The 10,906-nt window shown below is 52.9% G+C and overlaps 1 protein-coding gene across 1 annotated transcript; it reads right to left on the reverse strand.

The window, feature by feature from the left end:
* Positions 1–9,602: 9,602 nt before the first annotated feature.
* LOC136996280 (olfactory receptor 14C36-like) lies at positions 9,603–10,535 on the reverse strand. The gene has a single exon (XM_067317207.1). The coding sequence runs from the start codon at positions 10,533–10,535 to the stop codon at positions 9,603–9,605; it is 933 nt and encodes a 310-aa protein (XP_067173308.1).
* Positions 10,536–10,906: the final 371 nt, after the last annotated feature.

The following is a 10,906-nucleotide window of genomic DNA, read 5'->3' on the forward strand; positions in this document are numbered from 1 at the left end:
CCCCACACCAGTGCTGAGGTTTGGCAGGTGGACTTGTTGCTCATTAGGCTCCTTGAGGACCCCCTGCAGACCCCTGCCCTGTGGCTGTACTGCAGAGCCGGGTCAGAGCCTCTTCATGCTGCCCTCCCTGTTGTGCCTCTGTCAACGCCTGAATAAAATCATACCCCCGAGCTGCATGTCTGTGAGGAGGCAGCTAATGCCATGGATTCATTACAAAGGATATACAAATGATTGCCTGAAGACTTCTGAAGAGAAGGGAAGAGTGTCTTTTCTGTCCTTTGTCTCCATTTCCTGCTTTTCCTAGAGCAGGAGAACAGAAAATGGGTAACTCTTATCCTGGCTCCCTTTCTTCAATTCTGTTTTTGTCACCTTTGCAATTCCCCCCTTCCCTCGCTTCTCTCTGTCCTTTGCATCCTTTTCAGATGACAAAATCTTGCAAGAGGCAGCCCAGCCTGAAGCAGACCCCCACCAGGAACAAGACCAAGCAAGGGAGAAAAACTTTTTATTGCACTCAGCTTCTGATGTGCTCAGCTGTCACTTGGAATATACAGCTTTCAGGTCAAGTCATACATGGTGTGAAACACAGAAATAACACCGGAGGAGAAATTGTCACTTGTGTGCTTTCAGACATAACCACGACACATGAACCATTGCAATGTGACAAGCAGAGAGGGAGTAAGCAAGTTAACCATAGCTGGTAAAGGAGTATCTGGGGACATGAAAGCAATATGGGTTCCGGTATCATAAATGCAGAGTTCAATCAAGAGTCCCAGATATGTATTTCTTCTTTTTGCATCAGGCTATTCTCAGAGAGTCTCCAGTGTGGGAAGCTCCCTATCAAGCGCCAGAGCCACAAGCAGCATAAATCAAGGGAGTTGCCTCTTTCCAGTTTGTGGATCTCTGTCGGATTTGACCACTGAAGAAATGACCTTGATTCCTTCAGAGCTGGTAAAAGAGGACATGGCATTTAAAATGTGAACAAAGGCTAAAGGGAGAAAAGATTTCTCCTGTTTCCCCTGTTGCTCTCTCTTTTTTTTTTTTTTTTTTTTGATGCATTCAGATGTGCACATCAAATTAGATTTCCCTTTTTAGACCACAGAGGTTCCTTCTATTGTTGATCCTGAAAGATCCTGAAAGGCCACATTTGTGGCCAGAATATCCACTGTCTGTCAGGGGATTCTGGCTGCATTTGAGCTGCCTGGGACACAGCACTGCGGGCAGTGACGGCTGAATGGTAGGCGTATTTCTCCGCTGCTCCCAGAGAGAGGAGGACTAAGGGATCCTGTGTCGCTGTTTCATTCCTCCTCTCTGCCTGGAGAGCTGAGAGCCCGTAACTCATGCTCCCTTCCTCTCGTGCCCTGCTGACTCGTAAACTCCAGTGCTATTGCCACAGTTCTTGAACAGAAGAGGAAATGCTGAGTGCCCAATACAGAAATGATCAGGAAATGCTGTAAAAATAGGGGAACTCCAACACCTGTGAGGATGCACTCTAGCAGAGAAGGGGAAGAAGACATTTGTCTCTGTGCTGTTAGCCTCTGATACACATGAATCTGCAGCAGCCGCAGGTGGTGGCACTGGGCATTGCATCAGCTGGAATTGTCTGTCTGCAGCAATGTTGTGTCATCGTATACCTGCACGACACGGAGCTCCACAGCACTTCAGGAGATGCAAACCTTAAGGAGAGACATGAAGTACATTTCCTGTTGTTCGTGCTTTTTCAAGGCTCCTCAAAGGGTTTCTTAGGAAGGCAAATGTGAATCTTGCAGTTGTGACCACAGTCGCTTTGCACTGAACGTTCTCCTTTTCCTAAATTCTGTTGTTAGACATGTATTTGGTGACAGTCCCTCATCTCCTGTGCCTGTGAAATATATGTCTTAGTCCTGCTGCTTTTCAGTAGAAGGAAAGCGATTATGGTTTTGGGGAGCCCAGTCCTGCAACCAGCTGCGCACAGACATGCTCTTGCCTCTGCTCATAGCCCATTGACTTTGTCCAGCTGACATGGGACTCCCATGCGGGCAGATCTTGGGGCCCAGCTGCCAGGTGCAGGCCAGGAGATGGCATACAGCCCAGCACTCCTCAGCCTCCCCCAGCGTCTTCAGCCCAGCTCCCCTCAGCTGGACACCAGCGCCAGCATGGGCTTCTGGGGGGGTGGGGGGCGTGCCCTGGCTGGTGGGGAGTGGGGAGCCCCCCTGCTAGGCTAGCACTGCCTCCTCCTCCTCTTTGGCCCCTCGGCCAGGGTGATGAGCTGTGGGGTGGGCTGCCCCTCCGGCTCATCCGCCTCTGGGGGCTCCTCCTCCTCCAGGGGGTCCACGTCCATGGACTGCAGCGTGACTGCGGTGGTCCCAGATGGTTCTGCCCCACCTTCCTCTTCATCTGCAGTGCTGCCTTCCTGCTCTCCCACAGCCCCTCTGCCTGGCTCATGGCTGGAGCTCCCTGTGGCAGGCAGGAGTGGAGAGCTTGATCCTGGGCCCTCTCCCACCACCAGCCCGCTCCCAGCTCTGGAACAGCAGTGCTGAGGTCACTGCTGACACAGGGAGGTCACAGTGACAGCACGTCTGGCTTGGTCCCTACCCTCAGCCTGGCTCTGCCCCGTGGGGGGATCCTGGAGGCTGGAGGGTGTCCCTGTGGGGAGGGGCCCATGGGGCTGTGGGCTGATCTCCTTGGGACCTTTTCCGTGGGCCGTCTTGCTTGCTCGGGGAAACAGCTGCTCCAGAAGTCCCTCCAGCAATGGGAGGAAGGAAAACCACAGGAAGCAGAAGTCTTTGCCTTGAAGGAGCTGGTAACAGAAACAGAAAAGGCAGCTTGTTCGGAGAGATGAAAGAGCTGTCTGGCAGTGAATGGCTTTACTCAACATGAGCTGGAGGAAGAAATGCAATGAAAGCCTCCAAGCAGGGGCGGGAGGTGGTACCCAAAGTTCTCCTAAGTCAGAAAACCCTGTCTCTGGGAAGAGGGGAGAGTTTTGTAGCACACTGGGATGTTCTCATCCCATGGGAAAGGACAGGGCAGTCTGGGTTTATTCCTTCTCAGGATGGAAACCAGTCCGAGAATACCCTCCTCTGCTCTGGGATGGAAATGCTGCTTCCTGACAACCTCTGCTTTAAATATGAATATGCTGTGAGTGTGTGATGAGGAGGGAGAGACTGTGCCACAACCTGCCCCTGCTCGGAGCGGAATCACAGAATCACAGAATGGTTGAGGCTGGAAGGGACGTCTGGAGATCATCTAGTCCAATCCCCCTGCTCAAGCAGGGTCACCTAGAGCACGCTGCACAGGATTGCATCCAGACGTGTTTTGAATATCTCCAGGGAAGGAGACTCCACAACCTCTCTGGGCAACCTGTTCCAGTGCTCTGTCACCCTCACAGGGAAGAAGTTTTTCCTCATGTTCAGATGGAAGCGTCTGTGTTTCAGTTTGTGCCCGTTGCCTCACGTCCTGTCGCTGGGCACCACTGAAAAGAGTCTGGCTCCATCCTCTTGACACTCTCCCTTTAGATATTTGTACACATTGATAAGATCCCTGCTCAGCCTTCTCTTCTCCAGGCTCAACAGGCCCAGCTCTCTCAGTCTTTCCTCATAAGAGAGATGCTCCTGTCCCCTAATCATCTTTGTAGCCCTTCGCTGGACTTGCTCCAGTAGCGCCACATCCCTCTTGTACTGGGGAGCCCAGAACTGGACACAGTAGTGCAGATGTGGCCTCAGCAGGGCTGAGTAGAGGGGGAGGATCACCTCCCTCGACCTGCTGGCAACACTCTTCCTGATGCACCCCAGGATACCATTGGCCTTCTTGGCCACAAGGGCACATTGCTGCCTCATGCTTAACTTGGTGTCCACCAGCACTCCCAGGTCCTTCTCCACAGAGCTGCTTTCCAGCGGGTCAACCCCCAACCTGTACTGCTGCATGGGGTTATTCCTCCCCAGGTGCAGGACCCTGCACTTCCCTTTGTTGAACTTCATGAGGTTCCTCTCTGCCCACCTCTCCAGCCTGTCCAAGTCTCTTTGAATGGCAGCACAGCCCTCTGGCGTATCGGCCACTCCTCCCAGTTTTGTATCATCAGCAAACTTGCTGAGGGTGCACTCTGTCCCTTCATCCAGGTCATTGATGAAGAAGTTGAACAAGACTGGACCCAGGACTGACCCCTGGGGGACACCGCTAGCTACAGGCCTCCAACTAGACTCTGCGCCACTGATCACAACTCTCTGAGCTCTGCCATTCAGCCAGTTCTCAATCCACCTCACTGTCCACTCACCTAACCCACACTTCCTGAGCTTCCCTATGAGGATGTTATGGGAGACAGTGTCAAAAGCCTTGCTGAAGTCTAGGTAGACAACATCCATTGCTCTCCCCTCATCTACTCAGCCAGTCATTCCATCATAGAAGGCTATCAGATTGGTTAAGCATGATTTCCCCTTGGTGAAGCCATGCTGACTACTCCTGATCACCTTCTTTTCCTCCACATGCTTGGAGATGGCCTCCAGCATGAGCTGCTCCATCACCTTTCCAGGGATGCAGGTGAGGCTGACTGGCCTGTAGTTCCCTGGGTCCTCCTTCTTGCCCTTTTTAAAGACTGGGGTGACATTGGCTTTCTTCCAGTCCTCAGGCACCTCTCCTGTCCTCCATGACCTTTCAAAGATGATGGAGAGTGGCTTAGCAATAATGTCTGCCAGCTCCCTCAGCACTCGTGCGTGCATCCCATCAGGGCCCATGGATTTGTGGGTGTCAGGTTTGCCTAAATGATCTCTAATCCACTCCTCCTCCACCAAGGGAAAGTCTTCCTTCCTCCAGACTTTCTCTCTTGCCTCCAGGGTCTGGGGTTCCTGAGGGCTGGCCTGAGCAGTAAAGACTGAAGCAAAGAAGGCATTCAGTAACTCTGCCTTCTCTGCATCCTTCGTCACCAGAGCACCCACCCCATTCAGCAAAGGGCCCACATTTTCCCTAGTCTTCCTCTTGCTACTGATGTATTTGAAGAAGCCCTTCTTGCTGTCCTTGACATCTCTCACCAGACTTAATTCCAAATGGGCCTTAGCCTTCCTTGTCTCATCCCTGCATACTCTGACAACGTTCCTATATTCCTCCCAAGTGGCCTGTCCCCCTTTCCACTTTCTGTATACTTCCTTCTTCTGGTTGAGTTTTGCCAGGAGCTCCTTGCTCATCTGTGCAGGTCTCCTCCCTCCTTTGCTTGACTTCCTACTCATAGGGATGCACCGCTCTTGAGCCTGGAGGAAGTGATCTCTGAATATTAACCAACTCTCTTGAACCCCCCTTCCTTCTAGGGCCCTAACCCATGGGATTCCTCCAAGTAGGTCCCTGAAGAGGCCAGAGTTTGCTCTCCTAAACTCCAGGGTTGCAATCCTACTTATTGCCCTGCCTCCTCCTCGCAGGATCCTGAACTCCACCATCTCATGGTCACTGCAGCCAAGGCTGCCCCCAGCCTTCACATCTTCAACCAGCCCTTCTTTGTTTGTTAGTACGAGGTCCAGCAGCACACCTCTCCTCATTGGCTCCTCCACCACCTGTGTCAAGAAGTTGTCACCAATGCTCTGCAGGAACCTCCGGGACTGTTTGTGCCTAGCTGTGTTGTCTTTCCAGCAGATATCAGGGTGGTTGAAGTCCCCCATGAGAACCAGGGCCTGGGATCGGGAGGCTACTTCCAGCTGTCTGTAGAAGGCCTCATCAACTTCCTCTTCCTGATCAGGTGGCCTGTAGTAAACACCCACAACAGTGTCACCCATGCTAGCCTGCACTTTAATCCTTACCCATAATGCAATATGCATGGTCTGACCAATTATAGCTTGTTTGCTTAAATGTCCTAGCCTAGGCACTTTATTATTAACGATCTCCAAGTCCGTGGAATTCAACACTCCTGCGCCCAATCCCACAGCTTCCAATCCAGTGGAAAGATCCCTAACTCTGCAGGTTTTCCAATGGGACTTAAACTATTGATCACATATGGTATTGTCCATTGTGAGCAATTTGAATATATCTTACTAATGTTAACATTGTCTCATCGAATCTTACCATAAAATGCATGTACTTCAGAGGTAAAAACTGCCAATCTTTTCAGAAATCCTTGGACAGCTATTATTGGTATTGCAGTAGTGGCAGTGGGAGTCAGGGAAATTTGAAATTGCATACGCCCACCGTGGCGCATGAGCCATGAAGTCAGTGGTTAACTGGCTCACAGACTCCCATAATGAGTCCTAATGGCTACATGGCCTGTGGACATTGCCACCCTTTGTTGGAATTATCTGCTGTTTTTACATGTGCACAGTTGTGTAAGAGGACAGACTTAATAGACCACTCGTTAGTATGGTGATCATATTGGGGGGTGTTGTCTCCTCCTGTAATGTGAGCATTAGTTTCTCTGACTCAAGTCCGGGCTCCTGGACAGGGACTGCTGACACTTAAGCAGAAGGTAAGGTTGGTGTGAGCAATCAGGTGGATACCTTGGTTTCTACTGCCCCACTGGTGGGTTTAAATATGTTGGGCCTCACACGCCATGTCACAGAAGAGGTTGCCAGCCACTGTGGGTTCCCTGGATTATTGCAGAGTGCATCAACATTTATGAGACAGTATCCAGGATTGCCCAACACAAGGGTCAGAATTGTCTGATACGTGAGGGGTCCTGTATTTTTAGATATTGCCCACATACTCCCTGGTGATAACACCACACCATCGAGAGTGTTAACAAAGTCCCCAAGGATGCTTACTACTTGCAAGGTGGATACTTTCCATGGTATGCTGGTCAAGTAGTGGATTTCACTCAGTCATCCAGGGGATTGGCAGTTCCTAGGGAGGGAAAAGGTGACTTAGGTCTTGGATTGTATTCAACCAAGCCTCGGTAATGATGAATTTCACTGCCATAGTATCTGCATCTAATGACAGGAGGCCTTCTTGTTGCCCACCCCATCCCTGGCTGATTCCAGCTCCAGCTGAGCTCTGGCTTTCCTCGCTCCACGCCTGCGTGCACGGACAAGGTCTTGATGCCTGTCCCCCTTCCACCGTTTGTGCCAGGGCAGAGGTGGAGGATCACCTGGAGCGTCTCCTCAGGCAGCTCCCTGGGAAAAGCTGTGCCCAGCCCCAGCCCCGGCCCCAGTGTGGCAGAGGGGAGCTGCCCTCTCCCAACCCACCTTGTCTGTGTCCCTTCCCCCACGCTGGGGGCTGGAACTGCCCCAGCCCAGGGCAGCTGGCCAGCACCAGGGCTGGGAAGACGCATGGTGGGACAGGGAGCATGGGGGGCAGTGGGGCAGGGTGACCAGCCCCACTTGGGGCCCCACAGCTGGGCCAGGGAGGGCTGAGGCCACTGGGCCGGCTGAGCTCTGGTTGCTGCTTCGGCATCAGCTCCATGCTGGGAATGTCGGGGTTTCACCCTTTACAGGGAGCAGCCTGTGGTGGGGCTGTGAGCAGGGCCCTATCCCAGACCCAGGCCTTGTCCTGCTCAGAGGCAGAGGAGGACGAGGGAGTGTGGGGCTGGCCAAGGACTCTGCCCCTCACCCACTGGGAGTGCAGCCGATGGGACAGGCAGAGCCTGTCTCTGTGCCCAGGGTCTTTCCATTCATGGAGTCGCAGAGGAGTTTTGGTGGGAAGGCACCTCTGGAGGTCTCTAGTCCAACCTCCTGTACAAAGCAGGGCTGGTTGAAGCCATTCAGCCTTGTCTGGCAACTGCTGGGCTGTGCCTGACCCTGGTTACCATCCCCAAACCTGCTCTGCTCCTCTTGTCCGGGCACTGTGGGACAGGACCTCTCGTCGGTGGGTCACTGCCCTGCCTGCCTTGCCGGCACCCTCGGCTCCCGACTCCCCTTCCTGTTCGGAGCAGCCCTGCTCTTGCTGCTCCCAACAGCATACTCTTTGTAGCAGGACCCCTGTCACAAATGGTGCATAAACAGTTGAGCTGTGATACAGGAAAACCTGCTCTCCCAACTATCCATTATAAAATCACACCCAAGTGGCTGCCCTCGCTTTTTCAACCAGCTAAGACTCTGTATGCAGTGTTACCTGGGTAGAGGGTCCAAATCTGTGGCACTCCTTACACCTTTAAATTGGCTGTCAGGCAAGGGTTGTTGCTGTGGGCGTATACGGTCACCTTTGGGACCTACAACCTTCTCTGGGATCTTCTTAGATCCCAGCTTTCCTTACCAAGGCTTCCTTGACTGTAGTGTAGAGGCAGGTCTGAGGCAGAGACGAGGAGTCAGGTCAGCAGGATGAGGGCAGGGTCAGGTCAGCACCCGAGAGGTGCAGTGCCGGGCACAGACATGTGCACATTGTAACTCAGGCAAGGACCAAGGAGAAGGGGAGCAGCTCCTCGGAAGGGGAGGAGGCCCCACAATGATGCCAGTCACTCTCTGTCTCCCCTGCTCTTGTGTCCAGGAGATCCCCCTCCCTGTCTGCCTGCAGCCCCTCCATGCCCACCCCGCTGCCCAGCACAGCACGAGAGCCCTGGCCCTGCAGCCCCTCCAACAGCTCCTGCTGCCCAGGGACAGAGCAGCCTGCCCCAAGCTGGTGCACAGAGAAACCGTTTCTTGTTCTCATTTTCTACCTCTGAACGCTGCCCTGCTTTTCTCCTGGGACATTCCTGCTCCCCAGAGAGCCTTTCCCCAAGTGAGTGTGTCAGATCACACTGGGGCTCTGAGCTCACCCCCGGAACCCACAGATTTCACAAGCAGAGCAGCAGGCCCTTTTGTAGTGCAATCCGCTGGGCGTAGTTTTGACTCCAGCCTCTGAAGAAAGGCCAGACTTCATGTAGGTCACTGATAAGAACCACTTTTATTATAGAAAAGTTATTCTGGAGGCCAGCTCTGGCAGAAGGGTGCCCATTGCCTGGTGGTGCCTGTGCTCATAGAACACATGCACAGCCCTACCAGCACCACGTTACAGGAGCACTAAGGCCATATACACACTTCAGAGGAAGGCAAGACAGTGTGGCAATGAGGAGAACAGCTCTGAGAAGGGACAGTCCTGCTGCTGTTGGTGGCCCTGTCTCCAGGGAAGCTGCAGCCCCAATGTGAAGGCTTCAGTGATGAAATGCCTGCTGTGGCAGTGGGGGGAACGGTCCTGAGGAGCACAGGATCTGTCCCCACAGGCTGCATGCAGACTCTCCTCCACTCCCCTCCTGTTCCACTGAGCATTGGAGCACTGTAGAGGGAAGGTACAAGCCCACAATGACAGCTGGCAGCCACCCTCTCAGGAGAGGGATGTGAGATCCCACCCTGACTGTGGCCAGGGGATGTGAGCACTCCCAGTGAAACAGGAACCATGGTCACACCCTGTCTGTACTGCTCTGAGCCTGACTCTGCCCCCCCGAGCTCCCTTGCTGTCAGAGCTGAGAATGACACTTCCAAGGGAAACTCTTCTCATTGCACTGAGGACATGCAAGGGAGCTCAGACTAGTGGGCTTCATCTCTGCTGATGAAGGGGAAAGATGCCTTCTTGTTTCCACACAGTCTCTGGGTCAGATTCAAATGAGAGATTCCTGAGAAGTGGCACAAACCAAAACTTTTTCCTTTTTACAAGAAGGCATCAGAGAAAAGGAAGAAAGAAAGAAATGAACAACACATAGCTTTGATGTCAGGTACCCTGGGAACAGGGAGTGTGTGCACATGGGACAGTTATTGGTGCCGACATTGCACCCATTGGATCAGTTTCCTCAGCGCATCCTTGAGCTCCTTGTTCCTCATGCTGTAGATGAGAGGGTTCACTATTGGAGGAACCACCGAGTACAGAACTGCCATCACCAGATCCTGAGCTGGGGAGGAGATGGACAAACTGAGCTGGGCAAACATGAGAGTGCTGACAAACAGGGAGACCACGGCCAGATGAGGGAGGCATGTGGAAAAGGCTTTGTGCCGTCCCTGCTCAGAGGGGATCCTCAGCACAGCGGTGAAGATCTGCACGTAGGACAGCACAATAAAAATGAAACACCCAAGGACTACACAGGCACTAACCACAGTAACTCCAGATTCCCTGAGGTAGGAGCCCGAACAGGAGAGCCTGCGGAGCTGGGGAAGTGAACAGTAAAACTGCTCCACAGCATTCCCTCGGCAGAGTGGTAGTGAAAAGGTATTTGCAGTGTGCAGCACAGCATTGAGAATACCACTTCCCCAGGCAGCTGCTGCCATTTTGGCACAAGCTCTGCTGCCCATGAGGGTCCCATAGTGCAGGGGTCTGCAGATGGCAACAAAGCGATCATAGGCCATGATGGTGAGAAGAAAGTACTCAGCCAAAATGAAAATGACAAGGAAAAAGACCTGGGCAGCACATCCTGAGTAGGAAATGGCCCTGCTGTTCCAGAGGGAAATGGCCATGGATTTGGGGACAGAGGTGGAGATGGTGCCAAGATCGAAGATGGAGAGGTTGAGGAGGAAGAAGTACATGGGGGTGTGGAGGCGGTGGTCACAGGCTATGGCAGTGATGATGAGGCCATTGCCCAGGAGGGCAGCCAGGTAGAGGCCCAGGAAGAGCGAGAAGTGCAAGAGCTGCAGCTCCCGTGTGTCCGCGAATGCTCGGAGGAGGAACTCGTTCAGGGAGCTGCTGTTGGACATTTGCTTCTTCTGGGCACAGGGGACTGTCCAGCGAGGGAAAGACATTGACAAGTTAGGACAGACTTCTCTGAGCAAAACTTTCTATTTATTACAACTCTGCCCTCCCCCAAAAGCAGACATTACCTCTCCCCATGTTGGCTTGCAGCCTAGGCAGAAACCCCAGAGTCAAATGGTCAAATGTCCTATGGATGGGGTGTCCTGAAGAGAGAGCTGGCTCATTCCCAGCCATCCCCCTTTCACAGAGGAGTGATGCACTTCACTCATAAGAGGGAAGCAGCACTATGTTTATTGTGGAAAGTCAGCGACTTAACAAAGTTCAGTCATAAATAAGAATGATTTAACGAGGTTTGACTGGCAAGGTTCACTCAGTT

This window comes from Apteryx mantelli, unplaced genomic scaffold, assembly GCF_036417845.1.
Source record: "Apteryx mantelli isolate bAptMan1 unplaced genomic scaffold, bAptMan1.hap1 HAP1_SCAFFOLD_33, whole genome shotgun sequence".
NCBI classification, from domain to species: Eukaryota; Metazoa; Chordata; class Aves; order Apterygiformes; family Apterygidae; genus Apteryx; species Apteryx mantelli.

Excerpts from the sequence above, each read along its gene's own strand:
- LOC136996280 (XM_067317207.1), bottom strand. The coding sequence starts at position 10,535 with ATGTCCAACAGCAGCTCCCTGAACGAGTTCCTCCTCCGAGCATTCGCG.